Source organism: Corvus brachyrhynchos, unplaced genomic scaffold (genome assembly GCF_000691975.1).
Source record: "Corvus brachyrhynchos isolate BGI_N302 unplaced genomic scaffold, ASM69197v1 scaffold279, whole genome shotgun sequence".
NCBI lineage: Eukaryota > Metazoa > Chordata > Aves > Passeriformes > Corvidae > Corvus > Corvus brachyrhynchos.
Window position 1 is genome coordinate 12,023,394 of NW_008246060.1, and position 24,567 is coordinate 12,047,960.

The window sequence follows — 24,567 nt, forward strand, 5'->3', positions numbered from 1 at the left end:
CAGCAGGAAGACACAATGAAAGGTACTTGGTCTTTCTAAATAAGGTTGACTTTGACACTTGAGTTGAGACTCTGAGGAGCAGTTCTCTGCTGTGGTACCTGGATATTACATATGTTCAGCACAGCACTGAGGTGGGGGAAGGCACAGTACTGCCATTGCCAATACTGGTGTATGAACTGATTTCCCATTTCCATGGCTGTCTTACAAGCAACTGCTATCATGCCATACAGATTACAAGCAGAAAAGTAAGCAGCCACAGACCAAAGGCTATATATAAACTTGACAAAAGATAGCACATTAAAACCTACTGCAGCTAAAGCTCAATAAAAACTTGATTAAAACAACTAACTAATGGAGCAAGAGAAATATTTATTGCTGTATTGCAACCAGCCTTAGACGAAGATTGCAGTCTGTACAATAACTGTTTCTCCTCTGCCATTCTCAATCAGCCTCTTTGCAAAACTGATACAGAAATATAATTTCTGAAAATCTTATCTTTTGTATCATTTGTAGTTATGATGCCATGATGATTTTTTGCCTTTTCTTTTATACCCCTGTTATACCTTTTTATAACTTCTGTATTCTTAGTGCTTTTTGCCTACATTCTTGGACTTGTTTGTTCAGCTGAGAGATGAAACATTTTAGAAGCTTCGTAGGTAGGGGTTAGGGTGCCCCAGACCCCAAGGTCCTCTCCAGAACACATTCTGTAAACTAAGATAGAACCATCCAGGGGAAGGTTCCTGGGGGGGAGGGGGGCCCTCATTCAAGCCTTTCACTGGGGAATTTTGGATAGATATGCTAATTAGTAAGACCTGTAATGTTATACCAGATCTTTTGGGGGTGCATTGCAGTGTGCATTTCAGTGCATTAGACCTGGACATGTGCACCTAAGGATCCTTAAAATAAATACCAAGGTAAAACCCCTTTTTCCTTTCTAACAGTATTTGACTCTTGACTTTAAGACCAAGAAAAGGCATCAGTTACAGCTTAAAACACTTACAGTGATCGAAGTGGAAGATATTCCACCTTGATATTAGTAAGCTGCTTAGCAAAAAACAGTGATGACATCCATCTGTATAACCAAACTTATATTTCCCATTACCTTGTTGTTTTGACAGTACAAACAAGCTCACTTTTGGCTTCGGTTTGCTTGTCAAATATTCCATAGGCAGTAGAAACAAAATACTTCCATGTAATATGTCTCTGGCTACTTTTTAAGGAAGCTAGTGCAAGTTAGGCTTTGAGATAGAAATCACTAGGCTGAACAACTAAAAAGGGTTTATTATCATCATCAATATTCTGATCTTGCTCAGCACCGTGAACTGCACATGAAAGCCATTCAAATAAATAAACGGTGATAAAACTAATACTTACTGTCGTCGCAGATCTGACAGCTTGGCTGTCAAAGCAGAGATTTCCCCCAAGGAACGGAGGATATCATCTCTTTCTTTAGGCTCCTCACACAGTTCTGCAACTTTCCTTGCTTCAGCCATAATTCCCCGAATATGCTCTTCTCCTTCACTGCCCCCATTAGGATCTGCAAGCCAATTCTTCATAGAAAGAAGTTGTGTACAAGTGAAGACAAAAAGTGATGTTTATTCTATACATGCTCTCACAGAGAAAGAAATACCAATTCAGCTTTCAAAATTTTATTTAATAGGAAGTAGTTCTCAAAAGCAGTTTCTGTTTTGTAGGTACCATGAAATTATTCTGTTGCCTCATCGTTTTTCTGTTTTGAAAAAAAACATCAAACTAGATAAAATCTCCCCAAAGATTTTACATTCTCTCTCCCCTCAACATTTGCCAACCATATTTTAGAAGTAAAATTTAACTAGTGCCTTTAGAGACTGATATGTGGCTTTCAGAAAAAAAATGAAAACAGATGCTCTTGAGCCCAGTTGAGTATTTTCACAGAGCTCTTCCTAAAACATCCCATTACCATTTTATCTGATACATATATAATATTGATAATAATAGACATATATACACATTTAGATAAGGTGTATATATAGAAGGTTTATTATTTGATGACCATCATAATCACTACTGGGTAAGAGACAGACCACTGATGGATATTAAGAGTTACAAAAATAAAGGATCAATTCAAAGAAAATGCAGTTTCATTAACATCGTTTCACTTCTGTCATTAATACGAAGTTCTGTCATTAATACGAAGTTTAGGAACTCCACTCCTAAAACAGAGCCCAAAGAAAGGGCTCCAGTTTTATCCACAAGTAAGTCTGCTAATCTGAAACTCTTCTATTCTTTTTTTAATCAGATTAGTTTATACGCAAATTTAGGGAGTTCCATCATTTTAATTTAATAACCTTGACATTTTTAGTAATGCCATGTTAGTTACCAAAAAAGATCATCAACTGAAGCAAAACTCACAGAATGCTGTAAATTACTGAATTTAAGATTTTTCTTTGTTAAAGCAAGTATCCCCTCTATGTTCCTCCTACCAAGTAACTGTGTTTTGTTTGGAAACAACTACAGTAGTTCAGTACAACAGCTCTAACAGTAGTAATGTCATCATGTTCTGAAGTATTTATTAACCACTAGTGGTACCTGAGCAGCATCAATCTTCTTAGCAATTGCCTGCTTAGAGTTGGTCATGGCCTCCAGCTTGCGAGCTGCATTCTCCACTTTGGCAGTGAGCAAGTCCAGCCCCTGGGACACCTGCTGGGCTTTCTGCATAGCCATGGGTGTAGCACCCTGTCCTCTGCCCAAGACAAGAAGAGCACCACAGATTCAGCTCAGGATTGACAAAAGCTATTTTCTAGTGAAGAGGCAACAAAATCTGTTTATGAGTATTCCCAGCAATTGTTGCAAGAGATACAGTATGTAATCAGATTTTGTTTTCTCCCTAAGGAAACAAAAACTGAGGAACAGAAGAGATAAAAACTAAGAGCGTATTTTCCCTATTCCAGAATGTGACACTTAGCATTCTCAGAAGAATAAATATTTTTCAGTGTCACAGAGTAAGGCTATTTAAGGATACTGTTCCATTAAAGTACCCAAGACAAGGCCTCTTCTCTCCTAATTTATAGACTGTTGCAGAGTCAGAATCTGCAGGAGTGAAAGCCTCACCTCATCTAAGTGAGGACTGCAAGTCAATAAAAAAAAATAAAATAAAATGTCTTAGCTGCCTTAATCACGTGACACACAAAGTTCAGCAGAATTTGTCAATGTAGGATAAACAACAACCACCATATGTGGTCTAACATCCCAAAAAACACCTAAAAAGTAGCATATGTATGTATCTTACAGTAATTGGGGTATATCCTCTTTGGAGAACAGACTTAACAGGAGAGTTTAAAATTTCGTTTCTGCCTAATTTGGAGGAAGGCTATGTGTTTGACAGCAAGCAAATTCGGAATTATCTACCTGAGCAATTCTGATCATCATGTTATGCAATTAACATTTCTCTTCTTAAAACATATTATTCTTATCAAAAAAGAAGAGATTGAAGTAAAAAAGGTAAAATACAGTTCTGGCCTGCTCTCCTACAGGTTAGGAAGTGACAATTGCAAGTTAAGGAGAAACATTTTAACAGCACTGGAGAAGTGTCCATCCCAAGTAAGAGCTTTACCTAGCCCGGAGGTCAGCCAGCTGATCGGTCATCTGCCCCAGGGTTTTGCACGTGCCCAGAATCTCTCTGCGCTCTTTGCCTGCACACAGCTCTCCTGCTTTGCCAGCTTCATCGAGGATCTGCCTTATGGCCTGCTCACCAGCATCCCCTGAGATGCAGGGTCAGTTAGTACAGCAACAAAGACATTCCTTGACATGTGTAAGAAATCTCCTGGTATCCCCATGTCACAACATATGAACTGCATTCATTTCAGTCATGAAAGTACATTTATCAAAAACTGAGACATACACCAAAAAACAACAATTCCCTCCAACTTTTCCAACTGTAGTAGTTTGGCTTTGATTGCACAGGAAGTTCATCTGATAAAGCCTTTCAACATTCAAATGGAACAGGCCTCTACCAAATTTTATTTGCTTGAAAGATATATAAGGGGTTTGTTTACCTTTGTATGTAAGTAAAGGTGATTGTAATTAAGAGTATTTATGGCAGATTTTAATATTAGAAATTTTATGTCAAGACTGAAAGAAAAACACTTAAAGAGACTGTTAGGTAAATCTCAAGTTATAAAAATTTGAAAATACAACAGAAGAGATTTTAAATATTAGCCACAGCTGCAATTAAGTACTGTTCAATTAAATTCCTATGTTTTTGGGCTTACTGCTGGAATGCAAATTAAGAAGATGTATGTCCTACAGAATATATATCTTTTAGACCACTGAGAAGCAGCAAAGCTTTCTAGGTCATTAGACACAACCTGTTCAATACCCGATATCTAAAGAAAGGAATAAATACAGGCTCCTTCAGAATGATCCACTATGTAAGGGTTATTAATGCTTAAAGACAATTTTGTCTTAAACAACAGAAATAATAAGGCCTTCAAAAATCAAAATACTTTATGCTGCCATTTTTGTTTAAATATTACCTGGAGGTGCATTTGGATCTCTCAGCCAACCTTTTGCCTGATTCATCTTTGAATCTATCAAGGCTAAAGCTCTCTTCATGGCTTCAGTGTCCTTTACAAAAGAGAAACAAGCAAAATTATTCTCAAAACAAAAAATCGAAGCACAAGCAATCAATGCAACCCAAGCTGATAGAAGTTCTATAAAGCAGAGTCTACTTATAAAAACACATTCGTATAAGCAGTTCAAAACCCACTTTCAAACTAGCAGGTCATAATTGCTTCTTTCCAGTTAGAACAAACATTTTCATTTCACTCAAAATGCAAAAACTATGCATGCAATTTTAGTGATTTTTCTATTTCTTCATTTACTAGTGCTTTAATTTCTAAAGTTGGAGCTCTAAGCACACATCTTGGAGTTAGTTCCATTTTACATCATGGCACATAGAAAAGTTGTAATGTAACTGGAGTAAACTCTCCAGAGATGGAAATTTGCCAGTGAATTTTACTACTTATTCAGGGTAAGAGGCTGCACATCTGCATTTTTCACCTGCTCTGCTGCTTAAAATCAAACAGTTACTGTTTACAGAAAAATAAGACTAACAGCTAATTTCTGAAAGTCTCAGATACGGAGTTGAATGTCTTTAGAGATAAACACACATATTTACATGTGACTGTTTAAAACCCTGAACTCCTCTGCCAGAGGCATCAAAGAAGCTGTTTTACTAGTATGCCACTACTATCCAACACCTCTGGCTGCAGGAGAAACAACCTCCCAATTCTGATTTCTCTGCACACCATTCATTGTTCATGTGCCGTCTCTCCACTAGAGGCCACGAGTTTTCCACCTTACATAAGCGGCAGGACAGTGAAAACAGTAACAAGTACCTACATAAAAAGTTGTGGAAAAGCCAAAATAGCTTTTTATCATGGAAATTATTTGAAATGCATCTAACATCCCATGATTGGTATATAGATGATAAAAACAAGCCTGGCTCTCACGCTGTCATCTGAATCAGACTGCCCACATCCAACCTTTTGAATAGGAGCTTACTACCATCAGTGGTCAGTATCTGCTATAGCATGTGCTGTCCTCACAACACTAAAGAAACCCCACATTTTTGTGGAGTTGCTCATTCTGCATGTTTAGTCTCAAAGATACAACGCTGAATATTCTGGCGTTTTTATTCAGGCATGTTGGTCTGTCAGCTATTCATAAGGTGCTAGAATACAATTCAGCAATCAATTTTCTAAAATGCCATGTGTCACTGTTGAGTATTTTTAAAGGTTCTTGAATCACAGCCTGAGAGAGAGTACCGAAAGCAGAATTATTTTCACCTGGCTGACTCAATCTCAAATCTAGAAACTGCATCTCAGATCTTAGTCAGGACCTGTTTAAAAAAACGTCCAAAACATAGGACATGCAGCTAGGGGTGGGAGATGGGCTCATTATTTTAAAAGCCATCTTCTCTATAGCTTGAGAATTGTGCGTTTAACGTATGATAAGAGACAAGTAAGTATTAATGGAATTTTTCAAATGTATATCTAAATCTTACTATCTATGAAAGTAGGTGTTACTGTTTTCTGTTGTTTATATCAGGCTGAAGCCACTTTAGTTTGAAATGAATGGTCTAATTCAGGCCTGTCTACCCAGAAATAATTTGAAACAACTAAATGAATTTTTTAAAAGGCAACAGATGTTTCTTATTGTGTCAATGAGATGATAGGTGTGGGCGGAGAAGAGAGTGTTGGGAAAACTGTCTTTGTCCCTCCCTTTTTACTCTCACAGGCTTTTGTGTTGTCTCAGCTGCCTGCAGGGTTGCAGTTTCAGCAGAATCATATAGAAGCCTCTGAATCTAAAGTCTAACATCTGAGGACAAGATCACGGGTGTTCCAGCTTTTGCATTCATGAATTTGTAATTGCCAGCACTACCCAAGCAGCAACAGGATCCATCTGAAGTTACATAACTGGATTGCTCTGCAGGGAAAGTCCTGCTACCCTGTGTCCCATATCTGCATTCAGGTTGGCAAAACACCGTCCCCTTCTCCTGTTTAAAAAAACATGGTGAAATCCTAGCATAGCAGTTGAAGTGTTTCAATACAACTGCTCTTAAAGCACCAATTTACCATCTTCACAGCCCAAGGAATCCCTCTCAGCTTCAGCCTGATAAGGAGTTTTCACTGCAATGAGCTGAGTAATGCAATAGAAGACTAGAATGCATCCTTAACTAGGTTTGCTGGTACAGCACTTTTGTTTCTGCCAGAGCTGTGTCTCGTGTCAGATACACTTGGCCACCAACAAAGGTGTAGCCATTCTGAAATGTCTGGACGTATCCACCAATTCAGGTTGTTTAAGAAAGAAGAAGGAAGACAAAAGCAGAAACAGTAATCTAAGAAAACACAGCAACTTGCTCAAGGTCTCACTGCTTCAAAGTGTCTTGATAGTCCTGATTTCTGTAGCTGTTTAAATACCTTATTCCTCCCTAAACAGTTAAATACGTTTAAAATTTAACTCTTTGGGATTTGCCAACAGAATATCAGTTGCAAGCATGAAAATTTTTTTTTAAATCCTACAGCTATCCTGCAAAAAAATGTTATATAGTTTTATCAGCAAAAATTGATTCCTTCCCTCCTCTCCCTGCCATCAGTTTTCCTGTTGGCAAAAGGAATTTCATTAACAAAATCAGCACTACTACATTTTCAGAAGAGATAAACAATTTCAGTTAACCAAGTTAAACAACTAGGGCAACACTGTCTGAAGGGAAAAGAGCAAGTTGGATTTTTTCCAAATCAATTCCTAAAGCAAATATTATTTAAGACACTTTTATGCATCATTTCTGCCACTACCAAGAATTTTGAGCTTATTCAGGGAGCAGGTGGTATTGGCTCTGCTATGCAAAAGAGCAAAATAAATCCTACACAATTCCTTGCTGGATGTAGACACAACCTCTGACTCAATAAAGTGGTCTAGTCTAAGTATATCTGCATTTCATGACCAAAGAAGGCAACATTAGAAGAAATAGGCAAAGCCAGTGTTCTGGCAGGATAGATAGCTTAGTCACCATTCAGGGTTCAATCCTGCAAGATATTAGATATTTCTCAGCTTTTTACAGCTGTTAACTCCCTCCAATTCCATGGAAATGGAAGATGTCTGCATTGAGTATTACTTCAAATTTATTTAAAAATAGGCACTAATAATATACAAGAGAAAATTAAATTCCTCTTTAAAATGAAAAATTCAAAGAAAAAAGGTTCAAAGCTATGAATTAAAGAAAAGGATACATTTTTTTCCCTCCAAGATTTTGGCCAAAAATAGCATTTCAATTCTAAAGCACCATACTATTTTTAAAATCCAGTGTAAGCAGAGATTATTGCAATCCAGTAATAATAATGTGCATTCCAGAGTCTAGAAAGACCAACAAAATAGTTTACCTACAACTCCTACAACTTTGGCTCCATACCTTGTTCATTCTCCACTATCTCTAGACAGATTGTGATAGTTCAAGGTATAAATACCTCAAGATAGAGTAATAAACATAAAATAAAGTCCAACATCAGCAATAGCATGTACTACACAAATAAAAATTCAAGGCTGGGCATCCCCAAACACCTTACTTTATTCCAGAAAAGCATGGGGAAAATCTTTCCTTAGACCACCAGGCACAACATGCATGCAACATGACCTCAACTACAACTAAAATAGCTCCTTCATCTCCCTCCCAGCAAAATAATAAATCAATTGTTAGGTATGTGTGCAAATACAGGGTAAGGTCTGTAAAAGGTGGCCACTAGCAAACTAGTTTCTGCTTCTTCATCCCACTGCATTTTTCAATTCAAATGCTTTGTCATCATTGTTTGATTAATGCCCAGTGCTATAGTTCCAAATCATCAGCATACCTTAATTCAAAAACAAAATGCAACTAAAAAGTTTTCAGTTCAGAACAGAATGATACTTTGATTATACTAATCCACACAACATATCTATGCATTAAGCATAACGACCAACATTTTCCAATACCAACTATTTTCTTAATTAAATCCTTTATTAATCTGCCTCACTAGCAAGATGAGTAAGAATTTCCTGAAGCTAAATTGCCAACTGTTTGCAACAGACATTTTTCTTTACCACAAAAATTTCCAAATTTGTTGTGTGAAATAAAATTGTATTCATATTTCATAAAATACAGGAAAGCTTAAATCCAAAAATAAAACTGAATTGAAAAAGCAACCATACAAGACTGCAGTTTTAGGCCTAGACCTAAAGAACACAAACCATCTAAACCAAAGGCAGGCTGTGGGTAAAACACTAAGGAATAGACAAAATTCCTGGCTTAATAAAGCTTTCTGGCCATGCAGAAAGCTCATTCCTGCCTGACTGGACCCTTTATTTGTCACTACAGAGACTAATAACAAATTAACACAAAAGCATTCAGCAAGAATGTGCTGTAAAATCTTGCCCTAACTCTAATCAGATTCAGAAAGAGTCTTAATGCAGATCAGCTTGCAATTACCATTCTTAGTCACAGCCAATTCACACACAGCTAAACAGAGCTGTTAGGACCCTTTTAAAACTTTGTGTGTATATATGTAAGTAGATAGGCCAGTGTCACAGCTGGAACACGAAGAAGCTGCACAGCACACAGTCTGCACACAGCACAAAATCCCACAGACATGCTTTTTTGGGGTTTAATACAAGGTACAGGTGGAGGGTGTGGAAGAAAGCTTACCTTCTAAAGGTGATAAAAGGGTAAGAAACAGGACAACAAAAACAAAGATGCATACAGTAGTCAAAATAAGGAAGTGATAGTGACAAAATAACTCAAGAGGCAAACTAAGGGTCAAGTGCCAAACAACATAGGCCAAAGTGATTTTTGTCTTGGTTATATCAATGTTAGATTTCCTGCAAGACTTGGTTTGCTAAATAGTCTGGCTTCAGGTCTCAATACATTTTTTGTTATTTGTTGCTCATTGCCTTAACCCTTTAAAAAAATACCTTCAGCAATTTACTTCCAAGTACTCAAAAAAAAATCCAAAAAGAACTTGTCAGGAATTTCAGTTATGCAGCTGCATTTATTTGTAAGCCCACAACACTTTTATGATTCTGTCAGACCTGTTTTAGTCTTCCAGACATTTCAGTAGCTTCAGCATCACTTCAGAGCAGCACTTAGCTCCAGGTAAGTGGTTGCAGTCACTCACACAGCTGAACACTGAGTTGTAAGGAACTGATCCTGTCCCTATGCCAGCTTCACAGGCATCACACTCACCCAGAACGCCTGTTCAATCTAACAGATTTCTTTGAGACAAGACGAACACCTGAAATTTACTCTCATATGTCCAGAATAAAAATGAGGCGGGGGAAAAGGAGCAGTTGTTCAAAGAGGAATCCCCCAAAATTGACTAAAATTTCTCAATTCCAAGCCTTTTGCACAAAGAATACAACAGTAGCCTATCTTTTCTAGCAGGATCTAGAAGAAAAATCTCAATCTCACTTAGGAATGCCTAGCTACAAGACCAGTTGAATGTACAGAACAATAACTTTTATACCTAACTTTCCTCTGTCAAAAATGATTTGGTAGGGTAGTTATACACAGGCAAAAAATCCTTCTCTGAGTGGAATTCCAGGACTTCCTAATGATGCCAAAACTAAAGCGTGAATAAATCTATCTTCTGTTTGACCACTGAGATGCAGTAAACCACTGAACCACCTTCAAATGGCACACTAGTTTAACTTTGCTCATTGAAAGCTCATTTTGAAAGATACAATCAATATCTTTATCTCTGAAGACATTTGACCTTGAAGAGATTATATGATGCGATTACATAGTGTTGCAAAACTGATGCACAAATACATATTTCCATGGTCTCAAAAGCACAAGTTTATAAGGGTAAAACACAGCAGACAAAAATTAGACTTCTATATACAAAGGTAGATATGAAAATACCTTGCTCGCCCAGGCATCTTCATCCCAGGAAGTGAGTTGCAATACACGAATTATTTCATTTATCTCAGCACTCATTTTCTCTACTGTGAAATTGCGATTTTTCAAGGCCTCTTCTATTCCCTGGCTTTTAGAATTTTTTGTGGTTACAAAAATCTTCATAGCTGTGAAAATACCAGAGATTAGAAAATGGTACATGCAAGAACCAATCAGTGGTTGAGTTTTCCTTCTACTGCATTCATATGCAACATTTTTTTTTGCATGGACCATTTTATCTCAAAGAGATTGTAGTTTTAATACAGGAAGCACAGTTACTTGCAACTGATTACAGATGTCGAGGTTATTTTTAATAAACGTAAGGCATTGGAACTCCAGTTCAAAACAGTAATTCAGAATGGTATTAAAAAGCAAAGCAAAAAATACCTGAAATAAGTACAGGCAATAGCTCCTTCACTGTATTCATGGAGTTTACCAGCATAACCCTATGTTCCTGGTGAGTTAATTCCTGTTGTCTCTCATCAATCATTTTGGCCATCTTTGTCATTCCTAAGGATTAAAGTAATTGAACATTGAAACACTTGAGATTTCTAAACAAGAATAAGGCATAATGATTGATGAAAACTATATTGAAGTTTAAAAATTTTTTTATTAGCTAGCAGCTGTTACTTTAAACACATTCCAGATACTTCAGAGAAGTCACCTATTCAAAACCTAGCCACTATGTAAAGTAGAATGGACTACTTAAAATTCTTGATTTAAAATCCTATCAATAAAATAGGACAATACTTGAAATTACTGTTTTAGGACATGAAGTCATTTAACGAACACTGGAAGCTGATTTAGGGTGGGGGGGGAGGGTGTCATCTTTTCTCTTAAGATTTGATCCATGCCTTAAGTGAAGGACAGAAAAAGGAAACATCAGGATTTTGTTTGTTTGCTTTGAGGTTCTACCAGAGATCAGGAACTGTATTTATTTATACTTCATATTTGACAGAAATATTTCAGTACCCTAGAAGCCTGAAAAGAATTAAATTTATTCTAGAGCAGATCTATTTTCAATAGCTAAGACTTGTGAGGTTTATGACACAGTGCACATGAAAACTTCAGACACAGCTTCATAAAAACTTGAGATTATTTAAATTGGTGCTGTTGTGGTCCCACTCCTCCTCCTACAGGATATAAAACTGGAAGGAAGCTGTGTATTCTTTGCCTGAATTACCTTTCTGCTGGTTAGTATCTTAGGCATCTTAACACTGCTTTTGTGATACCACTGAAAAGTAGTAGGATCATCACACTGACAGCACAGAGAGGCAAGCTGTGCAGAACCACATTTCCTTTTAAATGACAAAAGCCTTAATAGGTAACCATGTTCCCCTCTCTGCTTCCAACACAAAACCTGTAAGCACTTCCTTGATTTTAAGTGTACCTGCTCATACTCCTATTATTCGTACAGTACTGACATGAATGGTCGAGTTCAGATGCCCATTAATAGAACTACAGGGAACAAGAACTACAGGCATTTTGTGGGCATGGGCTGCAAATGCTGAGCAGCAGCCAGCTCAGGCAAAGACAGAGCTTCTACAGCATTCCAGAAGCACAAGGTTCACTATTTATTCAGAATACCGTGAATTTAGAGAAGATTATTCGCAATAAAGGTAGCAAGCCTACATCTCACTCTAAGACACTTGCCCAAGACCTCTGTCACACACATGTAACAGCAAATTACGCCTGCGAGGTTCAGTGAAAAGACCCAAATGCTGGTAACTGAGCCAAACAGAGCAAACTGAAGTTAGGGGAAACTTCCATTTTAAAGACATGTAAGACAATAACCACAGAGAAACTAAAAGCGTATATACCAAGTTGAAGAAAAAGTTTCAGGAAAAGAGAAGATTGCCCTTTTTGTTTTATGTTTTTCCTGTTCAAAATGAGACAAAAACTTGAAGGTAACTTCTGATGGGAAATAAACGTTTAGAGAACACTTTACCTCCATATGGAACTTTAAAGTTTTTCCACATCTAGAAACAAGGTCAAGTCTACACGTGTTAAATAAAAACAGGATAATCTAGAAACATGCTCTGTGCCATGATAGCTCTTGCTCATTTCATTCATCACCTAGCACATTACACATGTATTTATAAACATAAAGTATTAACTAGATTCCTGAGGTTTTTATATAAGTGTTCTTTAGTTCAGTGTAATTTTAATTCCAGCATCTTCCTACACTTCCTGCCACCACCACATCTCAATTTTACAGAATGTTTTTGTTAAATACTTGGTGTTAACTTTTTGTTAACTACTCCATGCTGAAGCCAAAGCATTTGAAATAGCAGATGACGCAGATTAACGGTAGGTTTCCTCTACAACAATAAAGAGATTGAGACCAATCACTTCCACCACTGAAAGTGTGACTTAACACAGTGAAGTAAACGAGTAGTGAAGGAGCATCAAAAAGCGAACAAAGAATTGCTGTAACAGCTGGGCTTTTGTATTATACTTCAAGACAGCTATTTCTGCAACCTCATTAAGATGTTAATATATGACATATAGATTATACTATTCCAAGAAATTCCTACTGGGCTATCTATCTCAGCCAGTACAGACATTTTATCAGCTTAATGGATTTTATATCTGTGAGTGCTTAGTTACACAGCTTTTTCATTTTTTTTTGTTTTATCCTTACTAATGCATACTTACTTCCTTCACAGTATAGGAAAAGTATAGTACATATCATCCATGTAGCACATATAATTTACCAACATCATCTGCCTTCTTAGAAGAGACTGTGAAACACACAGAGTCAGTCTTTCCAATAGAAACTTCCAAAGCAACTGCTTTACCATTGTCCCAACATTCAAAAACTTGGGTGAGGAAGGTGTTGGAGGGAAAACAAAGTAGTGGAAAAGACTACACTTAGTATACTTATGAAAGACTGGAGTAAACCAAACCTGGCCCTAAATTCTTCGTGTAAGTCACCAAATCCTCCATTGTCTCTACCACTTCTGCCACAGTGAGATATTCCAATATTCCTTTGCAGACACGGATGATTTTACGGACCTAAAAGAGGAACATGCCATTATTCCTTAGGTAAAGCTAAGTTACACTTGAATTAGAAATGCAAACCTGTTATTAGAACAGTTTAGTTACAGCATTTGCTAACATGACAAATGGGCAATCACAAAAGGCTGAGATACTGTGTAAATTACCCAAAATGCCATGAGTCAAGTTCCGTAATGACAAGCCAATATTTAATCAGCTTTCCACTACTCAGAAATGCAAAATCCTACTTCCAATGTTTTCACTTTGTAAGGTAAATGAAGGCTAACATTGAGAAAATAGGTTAGAAAGAACTTCATCTATGTATGCTGTCATGCTTGAACTTCTTATTGCAATTTCATCAATTAAAATATTTAACATAAATCACAAAGCAAAACTACATAAAAAGCAGACTTCAAGCTTTCAGAGGAAGTATCATTCACCATACAGCTTTACATATGGATAAAGCATTACTCAGCATTCCAGCAGAGAAGACAGATCCAACACCTCAAACTTTCCAGAAAAATCTGTGAAGGCTGTACTTAATTTACCTCTGGACCTCTGCCTCAGCTTAACTTTTTCAGTTCACATTTGATTCCAAAATAATTCTGTCAGTACATCTTCTAACCTCCTGAACCACATAACTTCTGACATCACTACATAAAATTCTTATCAAAGAGCAAGTTAATTAATATTTAATATGTAGCAACCACATGCAGTCCTCAGGACCTGGAACAGATCAAAGCTTCCTCAGAAACTCATTTCAGTTTGTCCCAATGTTAGTTTATATTGAAACACAGGACAGACACATGCCAACTTAAGTACTTGTGAAAAGTCAATCATTCCTGACTAATGTCTTTCTTTTGGTTAGCAAGGAGTTGTCAGGTGAGTTCCACAAAGCATTAACTTCACAAAAGTCAATTCATTTCCTAAACACTAGAAACAGAGATTAAAAGCTATTAACTTCCTTGAAAGTCCTGTAACACTTCTATTAAAAAACATTTAAAATAATGAGAATCAGAACTGCCACAGAGAAATCTCATGACATTCTCCTCCTTTCAGAGGAACATGCTAACAGTGCCATGAGCTGATTAAATTAGACAAGAATACAATGTTAGACCACTCACAACAACAAGAAGAGCAAGACAATTCCATAGGTTAACAGATTGTTGCAAAATTAGGATTAACATCAGCGTTTCTAACAGCATGAGCTTTATCTCTTCATTGTAGCACGATACTTCTTATCTAGAAATGAGCAAGACTCCACATGCCCAGAAAGAGCATCAAAACTATGATTCGTAACAAAAAAAAATTTTCAAATATAAGACATTTAAGCTTCCTTGCAACTATGGGGGTTTTTTGTACATATGAGGATGGAGAAAAAGCACTTCTGAGTCAGTTTTTGGCTTGTGCAGAAGCCAAAACGTAGCAACTGCTAGATTTATCAGAATACATCTTCTGCCTGACCAGCCAGCCAGTCCAAATTTGTATTACCTCTCATGCCCCAAGGCCAATTAAATTACCTGAGCTAATGAGCCAGACAAACACTTAGAAAGTGGCCTAGGGGCTTTTCAGTGAAGGGATACAGAAAATATAAGGATCAGTAATGGGTGTGGTGAAGGAAATACAGAAAAGCATCAGGAAGATATCAGACAGCTGATGAGATCTGGCCTTTTTGAGCAATAATCACAGGCAACACCTAAACATTACGTCATGCAAAAATGCTCCTAACAAAACAGAGCAACAAGTCTAAGCTCCTTCTGACAGAAAGAAATGCAAAATATGCTTCCAATCAAGCTAAAATGGTCAAACCCTCATTAATCTATTCAACAGTTCGGTTCAGCTCATCTATTTAGGGGGACATTTTAACTTATAACTGTTGTGCAGGCACCTATGTCAGTCATGCTGGGATTCCTACCTCCGCTTCATCGAATGTCAGGAGCAAGTCTGATGTTCCAGAAAGGATTCCTCTTGATCCATCAATGAGATAGTCACGAGCTGGCACTGAATAAGGATCTGCCTGCAGCATCTGGGCTGCCCGAACAAGTTTGGTGCAGGCGTTCTCCACTCTGTGGAAAGCCAGCAGACAACACTTGCTGATTAGCTTCTGTCAGTATGACAACGGACTTGAGGAAATGTTGGATTTATTTTTAACTTTACCACCTGAAGCATCGCAAGCAAACTGATCATTCTGCACCTTTAAGTTTAAAAGGCAAGAGTATTTATTGTATTTATTCTAACAAAGAAGTCACCAGCAACCATACAACCCAGTTTTTCACAGGTCACACAATCTTCCCATGTTTAATGTACCCCTTATAGAGCACACAGTACAGTGTCACTAAGGAGAGCTCCCAACCCAGCAAAATACCTTAACAGGCTTCAAGGACAGGGAACAAAATAATTATTCTTTTAGGACTTCACAATCAAAGTAACTGTTAACTTTTATCAGCCTTGTATAGGCATTGTTATTCAAGTAGCAGTCGCCATTAATAAATATTAAATGACAGCTACACATTAAGACAAAATAACACAGTTTTAAGAAAACCAAGACACCGTGCCCTACTCTTTGAAGCTCTAGTCCAGGTCTTCAGAATGTCAACATTCTTAGAAAGAGCATTTAAAATAACCACAAAATGTAGTGGTAAGGTACAATGTTCAAATGCAGCTTGCAATGCCAGACATAAAAGCAGAAAGGTTTAGCAAGATATTACAGTATGTAACTACAGTAACACAAAAGGTACTTCCAAGAAGAAAATGAGCTCTGAAATTAGGTTCCATCAAACCATTTAACAATTTTAAAATATCAAAAATTGGAAGACTGAAAGTGTTTTGGTTTTGTTCTCTTTAAATTACCTTGTGACAACTTTGCAAAATACAAAATTCAGACTTCCCTTTCATGTTAGCTATGCTACTCATGACTGTAGTTACTGACTACACTGTGACTTTCCTCCACTGTCTCCCATTTCCTTTAAGTGTAGTGTAATACACAGGCTCTGCACACGTGAGTGCCAGGTGTTCATTCAATAACATGAGGATCCAACAAACATTGAACACTTTTATTACAACAATGCTACCTCTTACCATCATTTCTGCATGCTTGTCACATAGCCCATTTTCTACTGAACACTTGGATACACTCTCTTATCATCTTTTAGTTAAGTACTTTTGGAAAGTTACAGTTAACCCATTTTTCCCCTCCATATTCTTTGCTAACACAAATATTAGAACTTAATGGTTACATCTCAATTTAACCAGTAGAAATAAGACACCCATTACAGGAAAACACTTTTGTCCAGAAAGTAAAGTTTTCAGCTAATAGCTCCCTAGAGTAGATCAAATTGGACCAGCTGCATTATCATAACCTGCTCTTTTTCTGAGACATCTGCTCAGCGTATCAGATGGTGGGAACTCATAACTGAGCAAGAAATGCAGAAGGACTTCAAGGCAGAAAGTGGAAAGGGTCTGCTCATTACTATGCAATGCACTTAGCTGTATTATCAAAGTCAACTGACTTCACTAAATTAGATTTCCGTGCTTGCTTCTCACGTTTATTCTTTTCAACTCTGCCAAGAAAGGGATTAAACAAATCACCTATTCAGCAGCTCAGAGCTATAGGCTCAGAAATACTTAATTTCCTACAGTTTAATTTCATGGGTATCTGTTTAATACTAATAATTATCTCAAGGCTGGATTTTTCATTTGTTAAGAAAAGAATTAACATAAATGTGTATTACACCAGAAGTCACCATAATTAGTGAAAATAGTGTTTCTAAAGATTCAAAGTTTTCTTTTATAGTTTTTAGGGTTGAACCTCTTAAAGGTAAATTTGAATTTCACTAGTATAACGCCTATTTTGTATAAACTTCCCAATGCACTTAAAATACTTCAGGAGTATAAGCTGTGCACAAGGAAAGCACAGTGGTGTCTGAAAATCAGACACACTTCATCCCCTGCAAAGCACACATGCTAGGAAGCAAAAGATTAGGAAAAAAAGGTATTAATTTACTTCCATTAAAAAAACCCAACCAAAACAACAACACAAACAACCAAAAACCCCTAAAAATGCAATGAACCACTTGTTCTATCACAGGAATCAAACACGTTCAGAAGCTTCAAACAGAAGTTCATTGCTATGGTGAAGTTTCTAATTTCTGTATTATATTGCAACATAAAAAAACCAACAACATATCTTTATAAAAAAAGGTATATTTATTTTTGAGGCACGATTACAATAAAGCTATCTTAACATCAGCCAGATTCTTTGTGGGGAAGACACTGGTCACAGTATTCCTAACCATACTACTTTAGGTAGTCAATCACTTCATCACTGTTAAATGTATTCCTTACAAAACATGAGGAAAAAAAAAGTAGCTTATGCTAAACTATCATTTTAGGTTTTAGGTTTAAGGATTGACCTCTGCTTTTCCCAGAGTTTGTTTTCCAGTTTAACCACTACAGTTTAGATTACTTGCAGTTCAGAAACATAAAGTAAAAAGTAAATATTTTACATTAACAGTGATTTGTTAATACAGGTACCAGCAATGCAGCTACAGCTTGGCTACCAAAAAATGTTAACACAGAACAGCATTATTGCTTGATTTGTTGCATGAGCTTGTGCATGCAAGTTAAACATAAATTTTTATTCTCAGTGTAAACAAATAGTGTAACGCTGTTCTTTGCCTAGAGACTGCAGTTCTTCCCTTCTTTACAAGAGAAGCTTAACAAGTAATAGGAACATATTGCAAAACATCTGATGTAAATTATATGCATTACTCATACTCCCTGGTGATTAAGACAATTAAGATAAAGAACTCAGCATTTTTTAACTCTAAGTCAACAGTTCCAATGTGGTTTATGTCAGTAGCAAGTGAAGGGATGCATGATAGCTTTTCAGCAGCCAGCAAGTTATTTTGCTGCACACACTCCTACTGAAAAGCTTTACAGATTACCATAATATATATTCCTTATAAACCCTCAATGCCAGTATCAGGTCTTTCAAAAGAATAAACAGATCTTCTCTCCATCCTCCAAGACTGGTGATCGTTTTGAATGGAGGAAAGACAAACAGGGAATGCAGTGCTAGTACACGTGTACTGCTTCTTACCCATCGTCCATGTGCCAGTACAAATTCTGCTGGAGCACTCCCTTAAAAATGAATGCCAGTTCCTGAATTAATGCTTTAGAAACAAAATCTCCTTCTCAGGAAAACAAAACCAAAAAAAGACCTTCATCTGTTTCAATTCTTGCATCTAAATTCTGTCCTTTACAGCAGTAAAAGGTAAGGCTCCCTTTGCAGCTCACCTGCGACTATCGCTTGTCCCCATAACCAAGATACCCATGACAATATACTCCCCATGTTAACAAGAAACTGTTAACATGTACTAATTCATTTTGATATAAACTCGAGATTAACAAAAAACCTACAAATGAAACATGTTATCATTCATAAAAGCCATTAGACATTCCTAGCTCATGTTACTGCATCTAGAATAGTAAGTACTATGTGAAGTGGGCATCATTACTACAACAGATAGCTTTGGTTCCCTTTTTACATTATATCATTGTTCACACAGTCGTGAATTGCTGCAGAAAAAGTTCTTGCACCCAGCATAAAGTGGTACTGTTCAGCAGTGCTTGTATCACATTTCTACAGTAATTTAATTATTGAAGTCTTGCACAGTTTGCTACATTTTGATCAAAGGCTGAATACAGTACAGCAATTTAAAAAAATCTCTCTCCTTAATCCCTTACTTGTCTAGGTGAACAAGAAGCTGGAAATTAACTAAAAATTCCCCACATCCTAGAAAATTAGCACAATCAAAATTGCATGTTTGCATACAGTTAATTAAGAAGCAAGAAAAAAGCTTTGATCTTATTGCATTAAACAAACACTGCCCTCAAAAAAATCGAACTCCTCTACAGCCACACAAGATCACACAGCAGGAACACAGCATGATAAATACTGTAGTGGATTGTATCAAAGGCCCATTTAGCTCAGTATCCTGTCTCCAAAAGTAGCTGCAAGTAAAAGCCTAAGGAAGGTTAAGAACAGGATAAGCATTTATCATAGTTCCTCTAGGCACTCTCCCATCCTTCAACTATTTTCAGTTCTTGGGACTTCCTGCAGTTTGTCTATTTGATAACCCACAATGGATTCCTCTAAGTACTTAGCTATTAACCTCCAAACCCACATAAGGAGTTTTAACAGTACACAACTAGCTGTACAAAGACTCTTCCCTACTGCTGGCTTACAAACTGCTAGCTTAAAGTAATTCCCCTATCAAGTTCTGCACAGGAAAAAATACAAGTTTTCATCTTCTCCATGCAACTCATACCTCCTTAGATATTGTCAGGGCCTCAATCCCCTCTGTCACTTTTCCCATGCTAAGGAGTTCTGGTCTACTCAGCTTTGCCTCATACGGAAGTAATTCCATGCTTTTGTTCTCCAAGCCCTTCTAAGAGCTTTTTCCAGCACTACTACAGCCTTTCTAAAATTGTGTGACTACCAGTACATGCAGTATTCAAGCTGTGGAAGAAAAACATACCGTGACATTTAGATCTCTCATTCTGTGACGGTAAACCTAATACTTTATTTACTTTTTGACCATTATGACCAGGTAAGGATGCTCTCACCAATGTATAACAGCTCCAAGACCTTGCTCACTACTGGAAATGGTCGGTTCAATCATCCTATCTGACATTAGACCTGCTGCTCTCCCAAGTGTGCATAATTTCAGGTGCGCAATTAAAAATAATTTAATCCACAGTTAACATCAAGTCACTTCAATTAATAAGGTACTGTAATTTCCCAGAGTCATCCATTAACCTCTCTGGCCTGCATAAGACATGGGGTCACTCATAAATACTTTTGCCTCACAAGTCAGCCTTGTCTCCAGAGCATTTATTAACATGGTGAAAAGCACACCCCCAATAAAGAGCTCCACAGTCCTACTGATTTCCTCCTGCCATTGTCATGGTTAACCATATACTCTTCCACTTTGAATTTTCTCTTTTTTTATACAAAAATCTTTCTAATTACCCTGCAGCTACTTCACTTTCTTAAAAGTCTCTAGACTGTGCCAAGTTTAGAAATCAGTGTGTACTGTATCACATGGACTACCCTTTCCCCTGTTTGTGATATTTCTAAGAATACCAACAGATTTATAAGGGAGAATTTCCCTCCACAGAAACACGGTCAATTCACCCAAAGCACACCATAGATAGGTGGGGTGTCTCTCTTCTCTAATACAGAATTTCTAATCATTTGCCCCAAAAGGACATCAGACCTCTACATGTCCTGTTCCCCAGAGTTCCCTAGAAAGTTTCTCAGATTGTAGCATCACTTTGATTGACATACTCAAGTGGCAGACTACTTCACTAATAATTCAGCTATTTCATTCCTGAACTCATATGCTAATACCACCTGGTCCTAAGCATTATTATTCATTTTGTCAACCTACAATGCAATAAACTAAATCCATCTTCACTGCCTACTATAAATTTTCTCTTTAGACATCACCTCTCTTCCTCCTTTTACTATTTTCCCAGTTGTCTCAATGTTTTCTTGTTTTTACTGTCTGCTTGTTTGGTGTTTGGAAATAACAGTAAAATATTCAGTAATTGCATATACACTGGACAACACTAACAAAGAGGTTACCATAGGCAGTAGAGTGCAGAGGAAAGTCACTTCAATAGAAGTCTGTCAGGTGGCAATAAGGAGCTTGAGAATTCCACAGCAAGGTGGGATGTATCATTTTTAAGACTTAAGACAACAGAAGGAGAAAGTCAGTTGTCCTTTACACCAAGACACAGAATTAAGAATGCCTGCTGTAAGCGGACTTACTGTCTCTACTGCACTGTCCGCAGTAAGTCGCAGCTCTTCACGTGCCTTAGGTTTCCAGGCAGTAACGCTATCGGCTGCCTATACTGACAAATTCACATTTTTCCATCAGCCAAATGAACAGAAAAAGATTGAGACACCACATTGTCTCTGACACTGTTAGGCACACCTACAGCAACACACACCTAAATACCATTATTACTCTGATTTCTTTATTATTTAGAGGAAAAAATACCATATGTATATACTCATAGATACAGAATGTAACACGACAAATCCCTGCTGCCAGAGGTTGTTCCTGACATTGAACAGGTTTCCTGTACCCACAATACAAGATTTACAATAAAATTAGTTTACTTGATAAATGCTGGTGGCATATCCCTTTTCAAGATCTGGTCTTCTGTTGTCTGCACAGTCTCTTTTCCAACCTGCAGGAAAAAAAAAGACATACTTAAGAAACAAAATTTCAATGTAAAGGCCAGATAAAAGCAAACAGAGAAATAACAACAAAAATGCTTTGCACTAATGACAGCTCCTTTCACCAGGTTCTTGTTGCTGTGTCTACTTTTGAGACCCCTATATACTGGGGTTAACTTAATGCTTTAGAAATTGTAAGTTGTTTCCAATCAACATCTCTACTAAATTAAACGGTGACACACAAGGACACTTTACCCTCTTCCTACTCTCCACAGAAACAATACTATACTTTTCCTGCACTTAGTTGTAAAAACTTAAATCACTGAACTCTGAAGGTTTCCCTCCGTTCTAATCCCCACAAGTCAGAAATCAAGTTCAAAGCTAAAAAAAATTACCCTCCTTTTGCTATCAACTTAGTCTATTAGAAAAAAGGTAGTTAATGACTGAGAGTACACCCCACATCCACACCATCCTTTAGGCAAAAAAATAATTATGCAGAGGGTAATAAAGACAGAGTAAGATCTGGAGTTTTCTATACACTAGCTCTTGTGTTACACAATAGAAGTCTTTATAATTGGTAGCTGACTCTCTGAACTGTGAGATCACCAACTTGACAAAATATTTCCAGCTCCTTTGTTCGCTGTATTTTCCAGCTGAATAAGCTATTCAGAAAGGCATCACAAAGCAGAAGGTCTTTAAACCAGACACTACTTTGTGTTAAGAACTGCCAGACCTGCTCAAGCTAGACAAGATAGCCCTGAAAATCCCTGATCAGCTGGTGCTTAAGAGATTCACTGGCTTTGGACAGAAGATGTAGTGTGTCAGTATGCACAGCACTTGCCAATTCTAATGCTGTACAGCCTTCCAGAACCACTGCTTCCTTGCAAATTTTTGCTGCTTGCCAAAAACTGTCTCTCCCTGGTCTGCTCCTTTTCAGAAGAACTTCACAGAAGTACATTGGCCTGAGTATTTTATTTGCTTCAAACAGATTCAGCCTTGCCTACTTCTTTTTTTTTTTTTTAAATCTGTTAGTACTACACTCACAATTAGTCACACAGATACTTCAAAGTAATGAAAGGAAGAGCAAAAAAAGTTAAAGATCTGGAATTTTATGGTAGGTTTCTGTCTCTTGCGTTCACAGTAGGTTCGCCAACACTCATGCACCCTCCTAATGCACAGCACTGCAGTGTTGCTTTGACTCCTGAACTTCATGGCAATGCCTCAGGAGCACGATCCTAACTGTATCTCACGACCCATGACCGAGTATGGCTGCTTTGTTCTAATTATTTCCATTGCACTCATGAAATACATTCTTTATATTTCTCGCAAGTTTGCATGGATATGGGCATGATCAAAACAACACAAAAAATTGAGTAATTCCCAGTAACTCTGGACTATACACCATTAGACAAAAGACTGGCAGCAGGTAGAAATGAAGAGCAATACTTTATTTACAAGAACCACGCCTTCAAGATTTATTTTCTTGCAGCTGTACCAATCTGCATATAATTCAGTATAGCAAAAAGAGTAAATCTTTAAAGAATGCAAAAAAATAAAGCCTACACTGGAGATTTTTAATCTCAAAAAACTGCACTGAACTCCAATGACATTTCTCTTCCAAGTCCATTCATATCCTCAGCACTACATACCACACAGACAGGACACAAGATTTCAAGCAGCTTCTATGATGCCTCAATTAAAAAGGTGCACTACTTGTCTAGCAAAAAGGACTTTCAACCCTATTTTAAGCACCAACACAGAATGCACTTCCTGAATCTGTTTAAATATAAAACCTTGTTGCCATAGCTGTTATTTAACCTTTCCAGTTGTTGCCGTTCGCAGTTGTGGCCAAGGTATAGAAATGGCATGTAAAGAACAAATGGACTCCATATAACATTTAACAGGCAAAGTCTCAAAACATGAAGACACATGCATGAGTAAAAATATACATCCTCAAAAAAGTTTAGTGGGTTTGCCCTTCGAGCTTTGTGGTTAGGGGTTTTTGTTGCTTTGTTTCCCACCTAGTTTTCACAAGATCCTGTTTCTTCAGCTTGAACTCTACATGGCCTAAACAATTTTTGGACACACTGCAGCATAACACAAGGTAACAACTACCCTCCCCACAATCCAATACCAAGAAAATGAGGGGGCTTTTTTCTTGAAGACGTAGTATCTACACATTCCTTATTTCAGACAGGCAGCTTGTCCAGCGTCATGCTAATATAAAACAAACATCTGAGAAGCACATTTTATTTCTAGCCCACAGTACAGATGTAGAAAAAACAACAGGATTCCTACTTGGGTTTCAGATATTCTTACCTACTAAGATGATCTTTCCTTAACTAACTGGGAAGTGACAGTGATATAGAAGCTCCTGCTATTACACAATGTTGGAGTGGCAATTAGTCATGGTTCCAAAGAAACTGCCCTGACTAACACACTAAAATAACCCTAATTTCAACACTGCACATTACAGAGTAAGGGGAGAACTCAAGCAAACCTTACCAAGACAGTTTCCTAGTTACAACTTCTACCCATCCATAATAATTTCCAAACTCTTTGGAGATTAGAGACAAATCAGTTGAATAAAGAGTGAGCTATTTTCCTTCTTGCTCCCTGCTCAAAAAAGCAGGGAACAAGAGGCAGCCAAGTCAAGAAATTTAAAGGAAATGGGACACACACAAGTCAGAGGGCATATATGGCCACTGAAAGCCTTTCTAGGAATTTAGCTATAAGCAGGAAGAAGAGATTGATGTTTCCTGCTGCTTTTGGTCTTTAACCTTGTTTGTAAGTCTCCTGCAAGTCCTATTTGCCACTGGTTAGTAGAAGACCAGTACATGCTTTAAGC

At 37.3% G+C, this 24,567-nt stretch overlaps 1 protein-coding gene across 3 annotated transcripts in view; it reads right to left on the reverse strand.

Annotated features, from left to right (window-relative positions):
* The window catches only part of VCL (vinculin), a 38,084-nt gene extending 16,318 nt beyond the window's left edge, over nucleotides 1-21,766 (reverse strand). For all 3 annotated transcript variants that reach the window (XM_017746193.1, XM_017746192.1, XM_017746194.1), the window contains exons 1-9: nucleotides 21,660-21,766; nucleotides 15,381-15,531; nucleotides 13,375-13,483; nucleotides 10,853-10,975; nucleotides 10,433-10,593; nucleotides 4,515-4,605; nucleotides 3,593-3,740; nucleotides 2,569-2,722; nucleotides 1,375-1,550 (exon numbers count right to left, since the gene is read on the reverse strand). In XM_017746193.1, coding sequence (XP_017601682.1) covers nucleotides 1,375-1,550; nucleotides 2,569-2,722; nucleotides 3,593-3,740; nucleotides 4,515-4,605; nucleotides 10,433-10,593; nucleotides 10,853-10,975; nucleotides 13,375-13,483; nucleotides 15,381-15,531; nucleotides 21,660-21,751 — 1,205 coding nt within the window. In that variant the 5' untranslated portion in view covers nucleotides 21,752-21,766. The remainder of the gene's footprint in view (nucleotides 1-1,374; nucleotides 1,551-2,568; nucleotides 2,723-3,592; nucleotides 3,741-4,514; nucleotides 4,606-10,432; nucleotides 10,594-10,852; nucleotides 10,976-13,374; nucleotides 13,484-15,380; nucleotides 15,532-21,659) is intronic.
* Nucleotides 21,767-24,567: the final 2,801 nt, after the last annotated feature.